Genomic DNA, 24,950 nt, shown 5'->3' on the forward strand with positions numbered 1-24,950 from the left:
CTCTTTCCCATTTCACACACTAATTTCTGCATTTTGAAACATGCACAGTCTCTTTTATTATACTCTCAAGCTTCTCTTTCATTCTTCAGTGTAATAACTTGAACTTGTTAATCACTGCAGGAAGAAGGATGGGTTGTGTGCAGAGCATTTAGAAAGCCTAGTCCAAGCCACAGGCCAGGTTTTGAACCATGGTGTAGTAGTAGTAGTAGTCAACATCAACATCAACATCAACAACCACACTATTTCAGAGATGAAACCTATTCAACAACAAGACCCTTATCAATAACAGATATTTTTCATGAAGGTACAAGTTATAGTCACCCTTTTAGCACAGAACAGCAACAGTTTCTATCAAACCAAACACTTATTATGGACAAAAACCTCATTGAACTTCCACAACTAGAAGAATGTAACCAATTACAACATCACAATAATGAAGATTGCAATGAAGAAAGGAGCAATAACAATATAGTAGATTGGAAAAGCTTGGACAACTTGTTCACTTCACAATTTACAGATACAACAACAGCTAATTACTTTTCACATCAAAACTTGCCATTGATGATACCTCATAGTCATCATGAGCTGCAATCTTCAAATCAAGCTAATCATATCTTAGGATGCTTTCCTGATTCATAACTTGAGTGTCATTATATAATCCATATTATATAGCCAATAAATAAAATTCAAGTCTCTAAGTATATGATGATATGGATTCATTATATCTTAGTTTTCCATTTCATCTTAATTACCACAAGCTAATTTAGAAGTTGCTGCTGATATTATATTATTATTATTATTTTTGTGATGATGGAGATTAATTCACTTGAAGAGTGATTAATCTCCTTTTGTTTAGAGTTCATAAGAGAAGACACTTTCTTTTATTTTTTTCTTTCTTTTTGGTATCAATATAAGTTTAACTTTGTAATGTGTCCTTGGCTATATGTCACTCATAAATGTACATTCTCTTTTTTTGCATGCATAGTGTGGCTTTATTTTGCTTTAAGCTATTTTACATCATTATCTGAGATTTATGAGAGTTATGTCAATGCATACTTCCACTTTATTATATATCATCTTTTTTTTCATTCTTGTCATAAGAAGAGGCTACCATTACATTATTAACTACCTCTCTCAAGGACATAATGTGTGAGCTATTAATTACCTTAAATTTATTTTTTTACAATGTGAACATTTTCCGAGGTCTATGTTGGCTAAACAAATGTCTGATTCAATTATGTTTTTAAAAACTATAGCTCCATTCAAAAGTATACATCTAAAAAGTAAATAAACGATATTTTTGTCTAAAAATATATATCCAAAAAATAATAAATTTTATTTTTTTAAATATATTTTGAATAGATAAAAAATATCACGTAAAAATATAAGATTAAAAAAATATTATAAAATTATTTTATATTGACGATCAACTTCAACATGTTAATTCATAAAATATATATGTATAATTTCAGTTTTTATTTACTGTGTCTCTTGGTAATCTCTAGCAATATTGTCATTTTGGGTAAGGTCTCAAGGTTGAGGACCACATACTTGGGCACACCCCACCAAAAATGGATTGGTGACACACAAAAAGAAGAGGCTAATTGTGTCATTGGCATTGACTTGAGCATGGTCAATTCAGACAATAAGACACCAATCAACAATATTTTGAAATTACTTTTTATAATTTGTGATTGTGAACAATCTAGATGCTAAATAAAAAGTAAAAGTGGAGTGGAGAGGAGTCCAATTATTAGGGGCCTAATTTGAAGGTAGCATTAGAATGCTCTCTGACCCGTTACAAGATAACTATGTGGGTTTACATGTGGAAATAGTCACATCCACTTATAGAAGCTTATACTTCACTCTATATTACACTTATATTATTCATTCTCAAATAAAATATATATTATTTAGATTTCATTTTAGATGGAATATTTCGGCTAGCTATCATTATCCAAAAACCTTCAAAGTTCGAAATGATTTTCATTTTCTTCATTTCAGAGATGAAATAAAATATAAATAAATTTTTTGAATTGAGCTCAATGTATCTGGAACCAATGGTATTATGTTTATCTATGTGTGTTGGGCTTTTTGGAAAGTTACGAGAGAAAAATGTTTTCAGAATATTAACTCGTGGTCTCTTTGAGCTCTTCTTTATAGTAAATAACGTTAATAATATATTTTATAACGTACATCTTTTAATATAGTTTTTTTAATTAGGTAAAATACATTGATTCTATTAAATTTATATGAATTCTATATAATTTGATGAAACATATGTTATTTTTAATCATGAGAATGTATGAACTAATTTTAACTTATAAAAAATATATATACGAAATTTCATCGTTTCTATTAATGGTTGTACGTAAATTAATTTTACATAAATAGAATCAAATGCAATTTTAACATAGAATTAGGATAAACAAGAGTTAAAGTTTGAAGGAAATTGAAAATTTTCATATTTGTGAATTTAAGGGGTAAAAATCCACTCCCTAGAGTGAAGAAGAAAACGAAGGTGTGATCACTATGTAGCTTTGACAATGGTGCAAGGTGAAGTTAGGACTTCACAAACAAAAGATATATTATAACTAAAAAACTGCGAACAGAAAATGAAGAGGAGTTTGCAAAATGCCTCCCAATTAATCTCCATATTAATTAAGAGTGGTAGTAGATGATACTAGATGAAAAAGTATAAGGATATTATTATCATAGTTGTTTAGTTTGAGATTTGTGATGAAAACATGGTTCTATTTGCTATTTTTTAACCTTCCAAGATAATGGAAATAATTTTTGGCTCAGCGGAGAAAATAAATGACTATTTTATTAAAAATTGAAACTCAAATACTTTCAATAATTAGTCTTTAATTTACTAAAATTTGTTAATAAACTTAAATTCAAGAACTTAATTTCATTTAAAGTATCTGTTGATGGATTACTTTAACGAGAGAATAATTTTTTTAGAGAAATTAAAATGATTTATAATAAATATCTTGTTCCATAAATTTACTTTTTAACGAGTTGTTTTGCAAGAAAAGAAAAATTAACCCGTCATAAAAGGTTCCGACAAAAATAAAGTGTACTAATCCTTAATTGTGTAAAGTGCTCTTATCATACGTTTTATTTTTAATAATTCAATTTTAAAAACATCTATTAAATTATTATTTTTTTAAAATTATATATTAAAATATGTTTTTTTTAGTTATAAATCGCTTTTACAAGTAGCAATTTCTTTAAAGAAGTCTGAGTTTGTAAAGACGACTTATTTAAAGAGATATTTTTTTTTCAATTTTTCATTTTTTTTTAAATTAACTAAATACATATATACACATATATATATATATATATATATATATATATATATATAATTTATTTATAAAAAACATCATAAATTTTACAAAAATTATGTAGATAGACTAGATTTGTGTATAGTATTTGGACAACATTTTTTAGTACGACCAGTTAATTGATATAGTTGGTATTTTTTTACACTTTTTCTCTAATGTCTATTTTAATTTTAATACGAGTAGTGTTTGGATAATATTTTTTAATTCTATGCATTTGAACGAATTTGTAAAATTTATAAAATTTGTAATGTTTTTTATGAAAAAATGTTATATATAAAATTCTTTTAAAGAAGTCATTTTTACAAACGCATACTTCTATAAGAAATGCATTATTTGCAAATACGATTTATAAGTAAAAAAAATATTTTAATATATAATTTTCAAAAGGAAATAGTTTTGTTTTGTTTTTTTAAAATTGGGGCATTGAAAACAAAAACACCTTATCATAATTATAATTTTAAATATACTAAAATTATAAATACATTTTAAAATATTTTAGATATATCAAAATTATAAATACAATTTTAAGTATGTTTTTTTGTTAATAATTTATTGGATGAAATTAATACACCAGAGTTATTATATGAATGAGATTCAAGGTTTAATCTATGTTATGTTACTAACAATTTTTTCACTAATATATACTAACCGTTAACACTTGCCTTTTTAGAAGGAAAAAAATTGGAAAATCAAATTGACTAAAATAAACTTGCATTTATAGATGTTTTTAGAATTTTAATACATTTTAGAGCTACTGTGACGGTGTCATTTATCTTTGGAATTAAAATGATTATTTAAACTTTATTTGATAAGGTTAGTTGTTAGGCTATAAGTGTATAAGATCAAAGTAAATATCTTCGATAATAATTTTTTCTTATAATATATCATATTCTCTCTTATTTAATATTCTCTCTTATTTAATATATCATATTCTCTCTTATTTAATATTGTTATTTTAATTCAAAATATTATATATTAATTATATTATATTTGTATATTATTTTATATTTATATTTTAGTATGACCACTAATTTTATAAAATATTTTAAATTTAATTTCCATATTTATCTGCTATCAACTGTTCACTATTCATATGGTATAAGTTCTACCCGAAAGCTTATTCACTTTCAATTATTTTTAAATAAAAAATGTTACTCTATATTTTCTTATACAAACTACTCTACTCTATTTTATTGTTTTTGGTGACATACTCTTCGGCATAAATTGTACAGGTTCAATTATTAATATTAATATTATTATTATTATTATTTTTGAAAAAAAAATGAAAGTGAGGAAATTGTGGTTTAATCCAAAGAAGTAAAGATAAATTTAATTATTTTAATAATAAAAAATCATAAATATATTTTACCTAAATAGTTATATCTATCCCTAGAACCGAAAAAGAAATTATCTATTTTTCCGTTACAAAAAAAAAAAAGAAATGGTCTATTAGTATGTAAAGTAAAAATGAAATGGTGTTATAGAAATATCCATAAATTCCCGTCAAAAAAGAAAAAGAAAATATCGATAAATATTTTGCATTCTTGTTTGTTTATACGTTCTTCAAAACTAAAAAAAGATCCTTCCTTTTCACTCTCTGTCTCTGACATTGCAGCTAAATTTCGCAGAACCATCTCTCTTCGCTCACCCAAATCTATTCAAAACAAATATTTCAGTTCAGTTCATCCAAAATTTCGACTCAATTGTCACACGCCGTTATGGGATCCCGGTGATTGAATCCGATCGGATCAAATCAGATCCACCGCGCCGTCGATGGCGGCGCCGAGAAACTTAACGGCGTTAAAAGACGAAGAAAGCGGCATGGAGCTTGAAGACGATTCCCCCACCTCCAAGAAACCTAAATCAGAAAGGTTCCCTCTCAATACATGGGAATTCGCCGTCGCCGTCGCAGTTTTCTTCGTCTTCTCCATCGGTCTCTTCTGCATTTACCTCACCATGCCTGCCTCAACCTCCGCCAATCTCAAATTGCCTCGTACTCTATCCGATCTTCGCACACTCAAGTACTTTTTCCCTCTCCTTTTCATTTTCATAAAATCTCGTTCTTTTTAGGTTTTCTTTCAGCAGCAATAAAATTCGGCTCTTTTTTTCGATTTATGTGTGTTTACAGTGTTTTTCCTTTTCTTGGTTTTTTTTGGGTTTTTTTTTCTTGCAGAGATCAATTTTCAACGTATGCGAAAGAGAACCCGGCACAGTTCATTGTTGGGTATTGTTCCACGTATATCTTTATGCAGACATTTATGATTCCAGGAACAATTTTTATGTCATTGTTAGCCGGTGCTCTTTTTGGAGTTGTAAGAGGAATAATGTTGGTTGTTTTCAATGCAACGGCTGGAGCATCTTCGTGCTTCTTTTTGTCTAAGTTAATTGGCAGGCCTATTGTTACATGGTTGTGGCCTGAAAGGTTAAGGTTTTTCCAAGCTGAGGTTTGTGCCTTCTTTTCTGATGTTTGACATCATATATTAAAGACATATATAATGTTTGACACATGTCGATCACAGACACGACACTTACACATAGTTATATTCATAGTTATATTCGATCACTTTTGTTTTTTTCAAATTATTATTGATGTCTATGTGTCTGTGTTGTGTCTTTGTCATGGCTTTTTGCCCCCTCTTTGATGTTTGTCTTGAAATTATAGCATTGACGGTTTTTAGTGCTTACCTGTTTTCTTTTTCTTGTTTATTTTATGGGTTGATTCAGATAGCAAAGCGTAGGGATAAGCTGCTGAATTACATGCTTTTTCTAAGGATAACCCCAACATTGCCAAATCTTTTCATCAATTTGGCATCTCCAATTGTTGATGTACCATTTCATATATTCTTTTTCGCAACTTTGATCGGTCTTATTCCAGCCTCTTATATTACTGTCAGAGTAAGTTTTTCTGCCTATCTTACTGTTATTTTACTATACTCCCACTGTTTCCCTTGCTCTTTGAACTCGACATTTGCTAATCCCCGTGTTTATGTGGTATACTTTAGTTTTTGTGTTGTCACCTTGTTTTAATTAGTCTCTTATTACATGCCTTAATTATTTTTGTTTATGTGCTTCTACTTTTGGAACAATCTTTGAAGTATAATATGAGTGTCTTCTTACTTAAGGAGGAAAAATGCAGAAATATGGGTGACTGTTTTACCACATTTATTGGATGATCATCAACTTAAGTTGACCAACATTGGTCCTCAAATGACTTGGGACTTAAGATAATGTCCTAGTTCATCAGCCTTACAAATGACAACCTAGCAGGTTTTCCCCCTAATGTTAGGAACGCTGAATTCAATCTGTTTATTTTGGAATGTGTTTCTTTTAGAGGAAATATTTCTATTATTTAAATTGAAGTAATTTATATTTGAGAAGACACATGATGTGTTCATATTTGCTTATCTGAAGTATTGAACAAGAAGGGTAAAACAAAATTAAGCAAACTGTAAAATCATGGAAAGTATGAGTTCTCAAAGAAAGTATGGGGTTGTCCTTGGTTTCAAGGCCTGTTGCAAACAATTTTCAGGGCATTATTACAATGTTGTCGACGATCTTGAAGAATATTTAGGATTTGAATGGCTATGCTGGTAAAGTTTAATTTGAAACGGCACAGGTCAAGTTGTAGGAATATGTTAGAGGAGACATTGTTTTTGGGATTGAAGAGTAGTACTTAGTGGGTTGAGGATTCCTCTAGTACCTCTATTGCATAGTTTCCTATGAGTGAACAGCATCTAAGCCCTTTTTTCAGTATCCGCTTAGGATGCTCTTCATGTTGATCTTTTGTTTTTAGTAATTTGGCTGGTTTGATTATTGAACTGATAAGAATGGTTCCATTGTTTATTGCTCATATATTTTGTTTCTTTGATTATTTTGTGCTGGATTGATGTTGATCATATATTAGTATGCTTTTCGCATTTATCCCTTGTATCTCATTTTTTATTTATTATGGTTCCATAGCTTAAGCCATATGGTGTACACCAAGGGTCAAGTCAACTGCAAGCCCTTATTTTTCTCTTAGTGCTAGATGTGCATACTAAGTATATTCAAAAGATGGTGCCATGGTGCATACTGTTTGGAGACGGTGTCGTCAGATAGTTGAGAGAAGAAATAAATGGACAGTTAGAGATATGGAGACACCTTGGAAGCACGACTTTCACTGAAGCTGAAGTAAAATATAGTATGTGACAGGGGATAGGGGTAGATGTCAACCATAGCATCCAAGAAGGGCGATAGAAAAGTATTTCACAGTTATAAGACTTGCAATGTTGAATAAAACTAAATGCTTGGCAATAAAAAGCCATCAAGATCAATGCTATAGAGCTAAATATATTATCATAAGTTAGTGGATGTACTAGACAATATATAATTAGGAATGAAGTCATTGGCATAGACCCCATTGTAGAAAAACATTGGTAGAGGGTCTTCTTTGATGATTTGGACATGTGTATATAAGACCCATAAAAACTGGTAAGGAGGGTAAAATTTTATGGAGGATAGTTCAAAGGCGAGAGGTTGAAGGGGACCGAGGAAAACTTCAGTCCAAATTATTTATAGAGGGCTAGATTTAAATGGTCTATCAGAAGATATGGTCTTGTGACAATATATAACATCGTTTGGTTTATGTTGCTCATCTGGATCTCTGGGAAAGTATTTTGTTTGTGTTTTTTTTTATTCATCATGGAGTTTCCTTTTTTAAAATTCCAAACTCTTGGATGAATAGACTAAATATCTTCTATTGTGGTTTGTCAAACTTTTGTGGTAAGTGTATTATTTCTTTTTATAATACTCTTAATGCTTCTGTTGTTATTTAATCAGGCTGGCCTTGCTCTTGGGGATCTAAAGTCAGTCAAGGATCTATATGATTTTAAGACATTATCGGTGCTTTTCCTCATTGGTTTTGTTTCTATACTTCCAACACTTTTAAAGAGGAAGCGGGTATATGAATGAAGTCGTGCTGGCACAGCTAAGCTTGCTCAATTCATTTGTTAAAGGGCACGTTACAGCGGATCAGAGTGGATATTAATTAACAAGATAAAGAAAGTATTAATTATTAAATCAGTAGCAAATGCTCCTATTATTTTCTATGGTGGAGCCTCTCTTTTTTCCCTCCTTTTTGATCGTGTGGAGAGAGTTAGAGTAGACTAAGCTAGTGATGATCAATATACTCAGCTATGGCTGCAAGGTTTTGGTGGAGAACTTAAATTACTCCTAATCTGGCTTTTGGTTACATCGGAACGATGTGGTGAATGTTTATCAATGTTGTTGGCGTATCTGTCTTGTACTACATAGGAACATACGTTTACTTTGTACTATTCATTGTTTATCCATTACAAGATATAATAGAGAATTTCAACTATTAGTTATTACTCGTCTTCTCATTACATTGAATTCTAATATTGTCCAACTTGATTGCATCCTACTGATTCATATTCATGAGGGACTGGGATGTCTGTGGATGCACACAACTCAAATCCCTGCTTTGTATGCAAGCTGTGAATACTATCAGCAACAATGCAATCTGCCTTTAAATTGGTATTGGTTGCAAAATACATACATGTTTGAATAAATCAAATTTTGGTTCCATCTAGATCACGTTATAATACATTTGTTTAGATAGAGCCTACTCTATGCATGGTTGATTTACTGAGGTTAAAGAACATTGGTTAAAAGATGGCTGAAGCTGCAATAAATTATTACTAAAATATGAAGGTTGCAGGGGATCTGGTTGATATGCTGGATGGCATCAAGCTGCTGGCAATTGACATGTCCCTCGATAAGAGGAAGAAAAAAGTGCCAAGACATACTACATCAAATTTGAAAATTGAACAGCATTGTCTTAAACTAATTTAATTGAGATCCCAAAAAGAAAAATGGATAATGATAATACTACGATGATAACACTCTTGTTAATTTTTTTTTTTTTTGTACATATGAAAATATACTTAACCTTAGATCTTAGTAAATCAATATCACTAACGTACTTTTAAAATCTACACTCTCCTCTATGTGATGATAGAATTGCATTTCCCTCTCTTCTCTGATGTTAAAATCTACACTCCTCCTTTGATAAAATACTTTAGTCCATTTTAATATAATCAAACTTCTAATGCATTTTTTTTTTCACCAAATCCTTAAAATATAATTTTAAAACTCCTTTATAAACTATGATGCAATAGAAGATAAAAAAAAATAAAAAATAAAAAATAATTGTTGACAAATTACTAAAACCGATAAAAAAAAATTATTCAAAATTGAATTTTATATTTTAAAATCATAAAATAAATAATAAAATGTTAAAAGTAAATTATCATTATTTATGTTAGAATAGAATAAAGTGTAATACATTTAATTCTTAAGGGAAAATAGTGTAATTTAAAAATATTTTTTAGGGGGAGGGAAGTGTATACTTTAACATAAGAGAGACGCGGAGTGTAACTCAAGCTTTTTTTAAAGGAGGGGAGAGTAATTTGCTCTTAAATTAAAGATAAAACATCATTTTTTATTTTTGAGTAAAAAATGAAAACAACATCGCTTGTACACTTAAGAAACAAAATACTTTCAAATAGATTTTACTTGCTCCAATTAAAAAGGATAAGTAGAACTTAACATTGTGAAATTAAATCTATTCCGGCAAATCTTTCTATGCAAGGTAAAGAGAACTGAAAATGTAATAACCCCAAGCAAACAAACTCTTCACAGTAGAAGTTGGAAATTGGCAGGTAAAAATTGGAGACAGGAATATAGCAATGCATTTAGAAACAAAAGATTACAATATGCCATACAATAGTTAGTTAACAACTTACATAAACATTCAAACAAATCCATTCCTGATACAAGCCAAACTAACCATGGTAAAATGATTGCTAATAATTATGGATGAAAGAAGATACAATACTAGCATAGTGCACTAAATTTTCATGATTCCAAATTGATGTCGTCCATAGTAACTTTTGGGTAGTCCTCATAGCCCATAATGCTATTTATCCGGATGCGTGTGTTTGGCTGTCACGAGTTGTAAACCAAATAAAACATCAAATTCTGATAAATAATTGAATTAAGTTAATCTGCATAACGTTAGGCACAGTAATATCTTGGACACGCAGTCGAATAGGTAAACCATCCGAGATGTGATTATAGGCACCTTAGAAAGGAAAAAATTGAAGATGACCAAAATTTTCTATTTTGCTTCTATATGTTCCTTGGAAGTTGGAACACATGCATTTAAAATTTTCATGTATGCATTACTGCTCATTTTAACAAATATAAATAATGACTTATTTTTTGCCAAGAACACAGGCAAACATTGATATACACAACACGGATTCACATATTTCTAAGCTCCTTTCAGAAATTAGAGGGTACAAAAATTTGTCCCTGTGAATAAATTCCGAAGTGACATATAGACATGTTAATCGCAATAGATTTTGATAAATAATTAGATTGCAAAGTAAAAGGACAGCACCTGTCTGTGTCCAATTGTTCTGCGATAGTGTTTCTTTCTTTTGTACTTGAATACAATCACTTTGTCATCTAAACCCTGCATTAAAAACATAACGGTTAATGTGGAAGAGGTATTTTTCGTTTAGCTTCCTACCAGGAGAACAGAACAAGAGAGAAATAAGTGTACCTGCTCTTCCACTGTTGCATATACCACGGCATTTGTTACTACTGGTTTCCCAATGTAGCAGGATGTATCTGTGCCAACTAGTAAAACCTTATGCAGCGCAATCTACAGTTCAGAAGAGCTAAAATTAATGTAAATTGACAAAAGCTTTGAAAGTAACGGAAAATATTCAACTTAACAAATTCACTCTCCACCTCAAAAACATTTTGTATCAAGGTTTCTGGGAGAGATAAAAGTTTGATATAATAAACCAACAGATAACTGTCTCAGATATGTTTTCTTGTGACAACCAATTACACCATAAAATGGAATACTGTATTTTCCCCCGAAAAGATTACACACTCTAAGTTGTGTGCTTGTTCACACTTACATAAACACCGTACTGGTATTTCATTAATTATAATTCTAAGCCTCCATCACATTCAAATGGTAGCCATTTTAGAAGCATGTTTAGGGAGAAAATGGTGATAATAAGTTGGTGACAATAACAATCACATATAAATAGAAATATTTAATGAATGGTCCACAGCTATGGCTAGAAGACTGAAAATGAATAAGAACTGCAACATGTCAAATTGCAGAAATTAAGAACAGACAAGATGTGTACCTTGTCGTTAACATTAGCACCTTTGAGCCTCTGAACAACAAGCCAGCGCCCGGGGTGAACAATATATTGTCGTCCACCAATCTAAACAAAGCAACAAAAGAAAATGTTAAAAAGCACAAGAATAGAAGACACAAATTTGCAGAGACCCCAGAACAAAAACAAGTACCTATTTACCGACCCAACAAATTGGGAGGGTAACATATAGCCCAACAACATAAACAACAGTTAAAATTATCCAGATTAACCGTTTTCATCAAGCATTGCTACTTTTTGTAATTTGCTCCTCTAAAGTGAGCAATTTGTTCGAGTGTAAACTAAATAATTTCAATTTTTCATGAAAAATCAATGAATAATCTTACATTCACATACATAACAATCACAAATGTATTGAACCGTCAACTTTCTTATCAACTGTTGAAATTACTTATTTTACACAATATAAAGCAAATTGTTCACTTGAAGGAGGCAAATTCCACAATTTGCAAGTACATGTGCAATCATACAATCACTAAGAAAAGACATGGGGTTCACCCTTAAAATAATCATAATCAGCAAACAAACAAATTACTCAAACCTTGCATTACTACTTACCAATAGCACAAACACAAACAACAGTTTCAGATAAATTGTAAACAGATTAAACCAAATGGGTAGCCACAAACATGCAAACTCATCATTATACACAAAGACTACAACTTTTCAACAATTAAAACAAAAGGGTGACCCTATCCACAGCCAACATTGGAAAAAGCTACAGAAAACTCACCATTACAACTGCAAAAAGACCCTTCTCCCACGTAGGAGATTGGACAATTTGAGTGGGTTGAGAGTCGGTCTGCAGCGAAGACAGTTCAGACTCAGACTCAGGTGCTGCCACTGTAGAGTCAGTGGATTTGGGCAGAAGACGTAAGCGCGGTGAGAAAGTGGATTGAAAAGAGAGGTTGTAAGATGATTTATGAGAAGGAAAAGGAAAAGAAGAGGAGAAAGGTTGAGAAACAGAGAATTGGGTTTTGGAGGTTAGGGAAATTGAGCAATGGGTTCCGAAAGAAGCGCATAGAGTGGAAAGAGTTGCAGTTGAAGAAGCCATTTTGGAATTTCGAGATAGGAGAGAACTTCCTCTCTCTCTCTCTCTCTCTCACACAGCTTTATCTTCTCTTTCTTTTCTCCTTCTTCCTATCCATTTATTTACTCTTACAAACCCACATTTTATTTTATTATTTTTTTTTTCAAATAAAAATATTATTAGTATTGTTATGCTCGTTTTATTTAATTTTTACTAAATAGAAATGGATTCTCTTTGTTCGAATATAGACTCTTGCATATGTATATTGATATCATTCCTTATTAATTGAATTATATTTATATTTCATTTTATTTTATTTTACTACTTTGATCTATTGAGACATTTTATGATTTCAATTAATGTCCAGGAAAATTCAAGAGAGATTAATTTTGATGTACTATGACACTATGAGTTGTAAAAATATGAGGAGTGTGGATATTTATAAATTACATTAACCTGATTTTTAAATAATGTGAAATTTTTTTATGTAATGGAATAAATATTAACTTCAACTTTTTTAAAAAAATATATATATATTTTTTCTTAGATTTTTTAAACCAAGCTATATGTGTGTGTGCAATTTCGAAAACTTAATGACTCAATCACTTCCCAATTATGTCACACCATACACCATGTTGATAACTTTCTATAGTTTGTATCGATAAATTAAAATTAATTTTGATTTAAAGTGGCAAATATGTGTGTGGAGTTAGAGTATGGACTTTCTCACCATCCACACACCTTTACTTCATTTTTTAGAACCATAGCCATCAAAGCTAACCAATATATATGAGCTGAATATATTAAACTTCTGTGGACATTTCTGAAGAATGTAAGTAAATAAATAAAAACATTGCTCAAGAACATAAACATAGTTCCAATATAAGAAAACATATCATAATCATGTGGCTATGAAAGTTAGACTATGATATTTCTTCTACCAATATTCCTTCTTCCTAACTGTACAAAAGATTTCAGTTAGAATATCAAGAGGAGTCTTTCACTCCAAATGCATCTGCAATACTGAAATTCAAATTGCCTTTCATGGTTCTGCTCCTACTAACAATATCTGCATCGCCTTTTTTCATCATTGCCACAAACTCCGCATAATCAATTCTCCCATCCTGATGAAAAAAAATATTATTAGAGATTTAGGACAATAATAGATTATCCACAATTGTCCCATGCAGACAACTCGGTTGGTGAGCAAAAGAACTAAGGAAATATTCTCGTGATTGAGCATAGGCATTCCAAGGAACTTACATTATCTTGATCAATCTCTTTGATGATGTCATCGAGATGTACTTCACCAAGACCAAAGTCTTTACAAGCTTGTTGAAGCTCGTCAATGGTGATATAGCCACTACCGTCTTTATCAAAATAGGCAAAAGCTGCAACCAAATTCTCTTCTCTTTCCATCTTATTCAAGTGCAGTGTAGCCGCGAGAAATTCACCGTAGTCTATTGTTCCATTATTGTCTATATCAGCCTGCAAAAGTTCACATGAGAATCAGAGTTTATTTGAAATAACATAAAAGACCTTCTTATCTTTTACAATCAATGATAATGATATTCCACCTACCGCGTCCATAAGGGATTTAATTTCGGATTCCATGAGATTAGAGCCAACTCTTTTTAGACCATCTTTGAGTTCCTCATAAGTGATTGTTCCGCTGTTGTCAGTGTCAATCATTTTGAATAACTCTTTTAACCCGCCTATTTCTTCCTCCGAAAGTCTTTCTGCTATCACCTGAAAATAATTTTTAGATGTAAAAAATGTAAGTGCATGAGTTAGATGAAAAATAGAAATGGATAGAGTATACAAAGTTATGACATTTTCAAATTCGATAATATCAAATAATGAAATCAAAGAGAAGTATAAGCAGTATAATGAGAACTAAACATACTCGTAGTGCCATCTTCTTAAGTTTATTCATCGCTGAGAAATGCTTTAGGCGTGTCAAAACAGCAGAATCCAAAGGTTGGTCAGGTGCAACTTTATCATCAACAATCCAAGGGTGACCTGATTATACATAAACCATTGTCGTTAGATATTCTACAAAACTGTGTTACTATAACGCCGTGGCAAACACTAGTAGCGTGTAAAAATAAAAATTTGGTTACTCTTAGTACACAAGGAACTCACATAAGACTTCATGAGCAGAGATTCTTTTCCTAGGGTCCCTATCCAGCATCTGTTTTACCAAATCTTTAGCGCTTTCTGAGATACTTGGCCATGGTTCCGAAACAAAATCAAGATCTCCATGTAAAATCTGTCTGAAAATTCCCGCTTCGGTTTCTGAAGGTTATGAAAAAGTGATTGAAACATTTGCACAAAAATATATAAGTAGATCTCTAAATAATATATGGACAAGAAAAGCTTAACAATTGCACAAATCCAAGAGAGTTATAACAGAAACTACAGTCGTTACCGGCCCAAAAAGGTGGGACACCACTCAGTAATATGTATAGGATAACACCAGCACTCCAAACATCAACTTCTGGTCCATATAGCTTACATAATACCTCAGGGGCAACATAGTAGGGACTTCCAACTACGTCGTGAAAGGTTTGTCCTGAAAACAAACAAAGAAAAGTTGATGCTACATTCATGCTGAGTAGATACTCATAGTATCCAAATATGTTGGATGAAACATAGAAATGTTTCTAGTGTGTTATGTGACAAAAATATTGTTCAAGCCTAAAGGAAAATTTTACTGGACACATAAAGCTTGGAATTAAATATATCACAGAACACAACACAAAGCAATCAATTCAAAGAAATTTAACTCGCAACAACAGAAGTGTGTAGTTTATTTTTGGGAATCAAATTCTTACAGTCAAGTGCATATTCATCAGCTAGCTAGCTTCAGAAAATTCACGATTAAAAACAAATGCAGAAAGAAACTGCACGTAGAGAAGATACCATGTGGTGCTTTTGACAACAACAAAGAAAATACCAATATGGTGAAATCAAGAAAGAATCGCTCTTTTGAAAGAAATGCTGGCACGTAGTGGAATTACAACAATTTCATCATTCATTTCAAATCAACAACCTACAAAGATTGAATCTTCTGAAAGCATTAAAATGAAACACAGAATTGTTTTGTTGAGAACCTCAAAACAGACACAAAAAACAAGCATCAATGTCGTGAAATCAAGAATGAATAACCACTTTGATAGCAATGCTAACAAAGGTTTCAAAATAAGCTTTGCGACCTCAATTTAAAACCTTGATGCTAACATGTAAAATAATTACAATAATTTCACAATTCAAAACAATCTTAACCAAGCTTTAAAAAAGGTCTGGTGTCGGGATTAAAACCACGATGCTAACACATAAAATAATTACAATAATTTAATAATTCAAAGCAATGTTAACCAAGCTTTTAAAAAATGGGTCCAGAGCCACGATATAAAACCTTGATGCTAACGCATAAGAGAATTACAATAATTTCTTAATTCAAAACAATGTGAACCAAGCTTTTAAAAAACCTTGATGCTAACACATAAAACAATTACAATAATTTCATAATTCATTTCAACAATAACAACCTACAAAGATTGAATCTTCTAAAAGCACTAAACCAAAAGATATCACAAAGCATTTTTTTAATTAAAGACCCTAAAACTGAAATAAAAAATGAATAAATAAATAAATAAATAAAACAAGAAATCAACCTGGCTTGTAGAACACAGAGAGACCAAAATCTGTAGCCTTCATTTGAGCATCTTCACCAGGAGTATCAAACAAGAAATTCTCAGGCTTAAGATCCCTATGCATGACACCAAGAGAATGACAAGCCTCAACCACACTAACAATAGTCTTAATCAACTTTGCAGCCTCTCTCTCACTATAATGACCCTTTTGAATAATCCTATCAAAAAGCTCTCCACCAGCACACAACTCCATCACCAAATGCACAAACACAGAATCCTCATAAGTCCCTTGAATCTGAACCACATTTGGGTGTTCAGATAAATGGTGCATGATCTGAATCTCTCTCCACACATCATCATAATCATCTTGACACAAAAGCTTCCTCTTTGGAATTGATTTGCATGCATAAAGTTTCCCTGATGATTTGTGTGTGCAAAGATATGTTGTCCCAAATTGTCCTTGCCCAAGTTTCTTCCCAAGAAGGTAATGATCCCTTAATCTTGGGGTTTGATAGGGTAACACAGCAGTGCATTTTGATGATGATTTTGATCCAAAACTATGTTTCTGCATCTCAAATTCAAATGGGTTTGATCTAAAGAGGTTAAAGATTATTTCTTTTTCACTTTTTTTGTTTCTCTTTTTCTTCCCTCTCTCAACAAGATTGTGTTTTTTTTTTTTGTTTGGTTGGTTTTATGATATGCTATATTAGTACATAAATTTTGCTTTTTTGAGTGTTGGGGTAACAATTGTCAATACAACAATGATTCTTGTTTGGATTGGAATTGGAAGCTGAATTCATTGGTGGAGAAGCAACTTCTTTATAGGTGTGGGTGATGTTAGCCTTCTACGATATCTTCCTCTACAAATTTATTTAAGATAATAATATTTTTTTAAAATAAATATGTAGTGTTATATTTTAATTTAATGTATTGTTTTATATTCATTTTTAACTGGAATTTTTATTTTATTATTTATTATTAATGATACAATTTTTACAAATGAAAAATATTATTTATATATTATATTATTATTTGGCATAAATGTTTAAGGTAAAAAGTAATTAATTTATAAATAAAGAAAAACAATCTATAATTAATGTGATATGATAATTCAACAACAATAATTTAGGCTAGAGATAAAAAAAAATATATAGATATCGAATTCGACATATATAAATTTGATAACTGCTAATATTATTGAAGGGAGAAAAATATAAATTTCTTTAAAATTATTCATAATATATGAATTTTAAGGTCTTTTTTACTTTGAACTATCCTTTTACATAAAAAAAAGTTAATTAAAAAAAATGATATGATATGATTATTTATTGGTAAAGTGGTAGAAGTTCTTTTACGTTAGATTTAAATATATTTTAAATTTCTTATTTTGTATAAAATAAACTTTTAGTTTTCTCATTTTTAAAAAGAATTTTTGGTCACATATTAATTCTTTTGATTTTCTTGGTCTTCACAATTTTTTATTACATGGTACTCTCATTAATTTACTTTTGTTATTAATTTTTATATATTAAATATCAAATTAATTTCATTTTATTTACATATACATTAAAATTTTAAAATTAGAACTTTTTAAAATTTATTTATCTTATTTAATTTTTTAATAATTTAAATTCTTAAAATAATTATATAAAATAGTTAACAATTTATTTTAATATAATATTTCATATTTATATTTATTACATTTTTAATATTATTTCATATTTATCTTATTTATTTATTTAAAGTTAAAATATTTAAATAAAAATTATTTTATCCAACCATAATTAAAAAATTTAAAATATTTATTTAAATAAATATTTTATATTTTATATTTTATACTAAAAGTATTAAAAATAAGTTTTATATTAAAAACATTACAAATACAATAAATAATAAAATTAAAATGTTAAAATATTAAATTTAAAATAAATAAATTTTAAATTTGTTAAATTTTTTAAATTTTTTCTATTATTGTTGGATAAATAAATAATTTTTAAATATTTTAATTTTAATTTTGATATTTTATTTTATAAATTTATTTTTAATATAATAATAATATTAAAATTTTCATAAATTTAAATATGAAATATAATATCAAAATCTTTATAATAAAATTACTAAAAGTTTATCTATGTTATATAATTATTTTAAAATTTGAAGTTACTAAAAAAAGTTACATAAAATAAATAAATTTGAAATATTTTTTAAAAAATAAATCAAAATTTTAAATATTTTAATATATATAAATAAAATTAATAACAAAAGTAAGTTAACAAGAATGTCACATCATCAAACATATTAGGGTCAAATATTAATGAGACAAAAAAATTGATTTTAAATATGAAAAGACTAAAAGTCTATTTTAAATAAAACAAAAAATGCATTTAAATATTTATGTTAATATTTGTAATTTACTAAAATACGAGATGTATCATGTATGATCTGTCTAAAATAAGTAATAAGTTAAATTGATTTTTTTTTTTTGAAAAAAATAACATTTTGTTTTCTTTTTTCAACAGCTAAACATTTTTGTTCAAATGCTATTAAAAGAAAAAATGACAATAATAACAATTAAGAATTGGAATACTTTTTTTATGGAAAGAATAGTAATAGATAAAATAGTTTAGTAATTAAAGTCACAGTGAAGAATTCCTTTCAAATCCAAATTCATAAATATTAATATTTTTGTAACTATTAACTGAATTATATTTACATATATAGAACACTTAAAATATTCTATTAGTATTTAATAACATATAATTTTTTATGTCAAAATAACGACATTAATAATCCTACTTTAACATAAAAAAAGACACAAACATATAGATATATTTGATTATGACATAATAATATGAGATTAATATATATATATATATATATATATATATATATATATATTATCAGTGTAAAATTATTTGACACCGATAATTAATCACTATTTGCCAACATATTAAATAAAAATTAAAAACTAAAATTATGTAATTATTTGAAGTGTTAGACAAATTATAATTGATTATGTGTAAAATAATTTTAGACTTAGAGAGTATAATCTTTAATCTCTAACAACATTAGTTCTTCAAATTTGTTTATAATAGTATATAACTTTACTCTATTATTTATATGTATAGTTATTATTAAATTTTTATGTATTTTTAGGGAATGATATAAATCTCAAAAAATAATATATTTAAAGAAAAATATTTAAATTTATATGATATGGGTATCAATATATATTGATTTCTTTTTATCAATATGTATTTACCATATTGAATCTAATCAACTAATATGATTTATCTATAATAAATTAGTCAATCGTAATAATGTTTAGAAAAGAAAATCGTAATAAATTGGTACAAATACTTTAGAAATAAATTACGGCATGATATCAGATACGATTAAAAGTTGGGTTAAATAAGTTTTTATACTACGTATAAAAATGTATAAATATTAGGCCACGTTTAATGTTACAGATTTATCATATTATTAATATTAGAGAGTGCGTAAATATTCACTTAACATTGTATGGGAGCTGTGAATTTGTAATATATATAATAATATTGAAAACAGGTTCGAGCTTATTATAAAAAAGAAAAAGAGTTTTGAGCTTTTGTAATTTGTGTATAGATAACAGTACGTAGTTGTCACTGCAAATAACATGACATTTTACAAAGACATATAATCACATCTAGACTCTAGTGTAATTCATGATGAGAAACTTGAAGAGCATATTATCTAATTGTGTCAATGGAAACTAGTACATCCGTCCATTTAGGACTTTTTCGATGTATATTTTAATTCAACTTATTTAAATTTGTGGCTATTGTTTAATCTGAACGAATTTATTTAAATATTTGTAGATTTATTTTTAAGTATTTTTATTATTTTTTATATTATTATTTAAATTTAATTTTACGAACTCAAACCATTCCTAATAAAATAAGTTTGATTCAAATATTATATAAAAATCACATTTTTAGAATTTAAACCACTCAAATAAAATTGACTCATTTGGATATAAATTTAATAAAATATGATGCAATTCAACTTATTAACAATGTTCAAAAGTTATATAGAAAACATTCCTTAGAATTCATTGGAAATCATTCAACTCCCAGCTTCAATATAGAAAAGGGAAGATGGAAGGCAAACTCATAAATTATTTGCAAAAGTACCATCCTTGCATAAAAGAGAATCTAAGTTTTTGGATTGAAGGCCTATAAAATGATATGTAATTAATAAGTTTCGAATTGTTGGCTATAATAGAAATCACTACATCAAAAAAAGTCTAATATAGAGACACCTTTTCACAAATGACAAAACTGTAAGTGATCATGACAGACTCAAAATTAACACTACCTCGAAGACTTAATGTTGCAAACTTGAGATTAGAACTATTGAAACATTGCCACATCTATCTATGAGAATCAACTTGTGGGTATTTGGCATAAGCTCAGAGGGCAAGATATACTTTTGCAGATTTCACTTTTGTATATATGAAGCACTAACTAAAGCTAAATTATTTATTTTCTTCTTACATAGTCATATTCATTGCAAACATCATAAAAAATACAAAGCAAAATTATGAAATAAGTAGTAACTCAAGTGAGTGATTTTTTTATAAATACAGGTACATAATATATAAGTGATAACAAAGAATTGTAACAAACCAGTAATATTGGTTATCCTTTGACACAAACAACAAATTAACCATAAAACTGATCTAACTCTAGATAACATGAAAATAAACAAATATAAAAAACATCCAAAACCAATCTTTGTATAACTATAAATAAACCATGTTGTTGTTTAGTCTTTACAAATGGATCAATTACTCATCAGATTCATTCAATACCTCAACCATAACCTGCATAACTCTCACTCTAGTTTGTAAAGACAATATATAATTAGCTGTCTCTCTAAAAAGTCCATCCAATCCAATGGAATCATCACTGTTTGGTATAAGACTCTTCAATGTTCTAACACGTCTCTGAATTCCATAAGAACCTCTTCTACAACCAATCCTTCTCTTCATTGAAATCCTTCTTGTCCTTCTACTCTTCATCCTTTTCTTTGTTACCTCCACCTTCTTGGATTGTGCTTCCAAAACTTTGCTCCACAAATATGATGAATTGTTGTTTACTTCATCACTTCCTTCAATAAAATCTTTCAAAGTGAGGGAAACTAAAGAAGGGTGTGAAGAAATTCCCATAATTCAAGAAACAAAATTTTCCACTCAACACCAATTAATATGAAAAAACTCTCACTTTTGAAATTGAGGTTCCAAAGGGCTATTGAATAAATGACGCACCAAGAGAGAGCATTTATAAGGTGTACCTCATTTTTTTTATAAATTTAATTCATCATAATCAAATTAAAACATAATCAATTGTAGTCTAACGATCATTAAAAATGTTTAAATTTTATCATAATTAATTTTAAAGTGACACTAAAAACTATTTTATATTGTAAATTTTAATTTTGTAATTTTAAATTAAAAAATCAAATTCTTATCATTAAACTTTCAAAAGACATAAGGTATAATTAAATTAGTGTTATTTCGAAAGGGTAGGGACCACAGTATATATTACACACTTTAATAGGAGGCTTCCAAGAGAATGGGAGAGGGACAGGTGTACCTAAGTGTGTTGTTAGTTGCTTTGAGCATGTTCTCCAACTCAATGCACATGGATTCACATGATGAATTCTTCTTCACACCATGCACCAAACCTCTCTAAACCAACGCCTTTCAATTTCATCACACACCTCATCTAATAAAAACCACCCTGGATTATTCCTCTATACAACTTTCCAAATTCAATGTATTTTACAAATCCATCACACTCCTTACAGCTCAATAAACGTGGCAACGTGGCATAAAACATGTATAAATTTATTGTGTTCATTATATTTAGTCCTTGCTACTTGAGAGGAAACCATGTTATAAGACACTAGGAAAAAAATAAAGTATCAAAAAATATTGTTACTTGTCAATGCTTCTGTAAACAAAAAGTAGACAAATTAGATCACAATGTTGGGATAAGGTAGATAATCTCTGACATTCATGAACCATAATGAATTCTAATATGATCAAAGGAACCATCTTCTTATATTAATTATGTTTCTATATAACTCTTATGTACTAATATTGTTGCATATTGAAAATAATACACTGTCTCCGTCTTAAGATAATCGACCGATTTGTAAAATTAATTGTTCTAAAATAATTGATTATTTTCAATTTTTAATATATTTATTTTTTAATTGTACTTTTCAATTAATACTACTTGCATTATTTTTTATATAATATATTTTACTATGTATTTATAATATTGATAAAAATAAATACTTGTTAAAAATAAATTGATAAAGTAATATTTTATTTATTTATATTTTTTTAATATGTATGTAATTAAATGACACAATTACTTTTAAGACATGTGAATATTAATTATGACATAGCCAAAAACCGATGCATGGTACTTACAGCTTGTATATGGGATCTGACAAACAAAAAAACATTCCTTCATCGCCAAATAAAACAAGCTGCAAATTTAAGATTATTTTCCTCCATTAAAACATTAATTAGGAATTATATAGTATAGATAGATTAATGACTCTCAACATATACCAGAATATAAAGTTGAATGTATAAATATTAGATAATGTTATTATATATTAGTAGTAAGGGTATTTTAGATATTTTCTATTTAAATATATATATATATATATATATATATATATATATATATATATATATATATTCATTGTAATCCTATTAACTTTAGTTTGGTTCATTCTATGTTATGAAACCCTAAAGTGATTGTTTATCTTCTTCCTCTAATTTCTTCCTCTTTTCATTGTTAACATGGTATCAAAGAGATTTGGTTGATTTTGGGATCTACCGTAGACAAGAGAGACTATTTTGATAGGCAAGACAACCACCAAAAGAGAAAAAAGAAGAGTAACCCTATTCCCGATTTTGTTAAATCAGTCTCAGAAAAACATCGATTGCGCATTCGTTAACCGTTGGATTGGGCTGATTTTTGGACAGCAGGTTCACAATATTTAGGTCTTCGCCTTCAACGGTCGGATCAGCGAAACAACGTCTGGAGAGAGAGAAGTCGTGCTCGCACAACACCAAATTATCCCTAATTTATTTTGTCTCAGTGATTGTGTTTGTCGTATTTTCCTGTCATTATTTGTTATGGCTGGGGTTAAGGATGATTTTCTTCAAGCTGTTAGTATTCACCTCAATGGACAAAATTACTCTTATTGGAGTTATGTGATGAAAATTTTTTTGATTGGAAAAGATATGTGGGGTTTTGTTGATGGAACTTCTGTTAAGCCTACAGATAAAAATGATGAAACTCAATATGCAAAAGATCTGAAAACATGGAATGTTAGTAATTCAAAAATTATTACTTGGATTAATAATTTTGTTGAGTTGTCTATAGGAGTACAACTAGCAAAATATGATACTGCTAAATAGATTTGGGATCACTTGGAACGTTTGTATGTTTAGTCTAACTTTGCAAAACGTTATCAGTTGGAAAGTGATATTAGAGCCCTTAAGCAGAGCAATATGACCATTCAAGAATTCTATTCGGCAATGACTAATATGTGGGATGAATTGACTTTCACGGAATCACATGAGTTGAAAGTTGTCAAATCATACATTGATCAAAGAGAAGAGCAACGTCTGGTTTGGTTTCTAATAGCTATTCGTCATGATTTTGAGGGCCTTCTTGGGGGTATTTTGCATCGTTCTCCCCTTCCTAATGTTGAATCAGTAGTTAGTGAATTGTTGTCAGAAGAAATCAGACTTAAGACTCATTCTGGTGTGTTAGATAAGGAAATTCTCTCAACTCCTCCATCTGTTTTTGTTACTCCTGTTGAAAAAAACATCTCAAGGAAGAGTTGGGCTTGGTAATGATGAATGTGCATTCTGCAAAGAAAAAGGTCATTGGAAAGCACGTTGTCTGAAATTGGGGATAACACATAAGAAGAATTTTATGGGGCCATCGTCCAATGTTGTTGCTTCTACTCCTCCTACCATTGGCTCTAGTTCTGGTTTTGTATACTCATTTGAGACTGCTTTCCAAATATCTTATATTGCAGAACAACTTCAAAGACTTCTTGCCACTCAATCACATGCCATGTATGCCACCTCTTCTAAAGGTTTGAACTCCTCCGGTATGTCAGGTATATCTCCTTCCATATGGATTCTTGATTCTAGAGCATCTCATAATATGACATACGATGATAAATCTTTTGTGTCTGTGGAAACCTACCTCGTCTGTGTCGGTTATGACTGTTGATGGCACTCATATGCCACTAGCAGACATTGGTTCTGTCTCCACACCTAACTTGTCTCTTTCTAATGTTTATTATATTCTTAATCTTACTTTGAGCCTTGCTTCTGTTAGTCAAATATGTGATTTCGATTATTCGGTTATGTTTTCTTCCACTTCTTGTTGTGTGCAGGATCTACATTCCGGGAGGTTGATTGGAACAGACCATAGACATGGGAGACTTTACGTTTTGGATGACTTACGACTCCCAGATACTGCAGCCTCAACAACTACTGTTGACTTATTATCTAGTTTTCGCTTGAATTCCTTATCTTCTAGTTTTTATTTATGGC

General features: G+C 29.3%; 4 protein-coding genes across 5 annotated transcripts in view; 2 read left to right on the forward strand and 2 right to left on the reverse strand.

Moving 5' to 3' along the window:
- The window catches only part of NAC32 (NAC domain-containing protein), a 3,540-nt gene extending 2,562 nt beyond the window's left edge, over positions 1 to 978 (forward strand). For both annotated transcript variants that reach the window (XM_073367126.1, XM_073367127.1), the window contains exon 4: positions 125 to 978. In XM_073367126.1, coding sequence (XP_073223227.1) covers positions 125 to 639 — 515 coding nt within the window. In that variant the 3' untranslated portion in view covers positions 640 to 978. The remainder of the gene's footprint in view (positions 1 to 124) is intronic.
- Positions 979 to 4,909: 3,931 nt separating this feature from the next.
- LOC101492860 (uncharacterized membrane protein At4g09580-like) lies at positions 4,910 to 8,719 on the forward strand. The gene is made up of 4 exons (XM_004496315.4): positions 4,910 to 5,371; positions 5,524 to 5,794; positions 6,075 to 6,245; positions 8,169 to 8,719. Exons 1-4 carry the CDS (start codon positions 5,124 to 5,126, stop codon positions 8,298 to 8,300), a joined length of 822 nt encoding a protein of 273 aa, XP_004496372.1. The 5' UTR covers positions 4,910 to 5,123; the 3' UTR covers positions 8,301 to 8,719.
- A 1,360-nt stretch (positions 8,720 to 10,079) lies between these two features.
- LOC101492532 (large ribosomal subunit protein bL21c) lies at positions 10,080 to 12,758 on the reverse strand. The gene is made up of 5 exons (XM_004496314.2): positions 12,351 to 12,758; positions 11,585 to 11,665; positions 10,981 to 11,082; positions 10,816 to 10,890; positions 10,080 to 10,355 (listed from the first exon to the last, which is right to left on the reverse strand). The coding sequence occupies exons 1-5, from the start codon at positions 12,669 to 12,671 to the stop codon at positions 10,269 to 10,271; spliced, it is 666 nt and encodes a 221-aa protein (XP_004496371.1). The 5' UTR covers positions 12,672 to 12,758; the 3' UTR covers positions 10,080 to 10,268.
- A 666-nt stretch (positions 12,759 to 13,424) lies between these two features.
- LOC101492192 (calcium-dependent protein kinase 4-like) lies at positions 13,425 to 17,020 on the reverse strand. The gene is made up of 7 exons (XM_004496313.4): positions 16,328 to 17,020; positions 15,079 to 15,222; positions 14,793 to 14,945; positions 14,554 to 14,669; positions 14,229 to 14,396; positions 13,911 to 14,135; positions 13,425 to 13,771 (listed from the first exon to the last, which is right to left on the reverse strand). Exons 1-7 carry the CDS (start codon positions 16,875 to 16,877, stop codon positions 13,634 to 13,636), a joined length of 1,494 nt encoding a protein of 497 aa, XP_004496370.1. The 5' UTR covers positions 16,878 to 17,020; the 3' UTR covers positions 13,425 to 13,633.
- Positions 17,021 to 24,950: the final 7,930 nt, after the last annotated feature.

Source organism: Cicer arietinum, chromosome 4, assembly GCF_000331145.2.
Source record: "Cicer arietinum cultivar CDC Frontier isolate Library 1 chromosome 4, Cicar.CDCFrontier_v2.0, whole genome shotgun sequence".
Lineage (NCBI taxonomy): Eukaryota > Viridiplantae > Streptophyta > Magnoliopsida > Fabales > Fabaceae > Cicer > Cicer arietinum.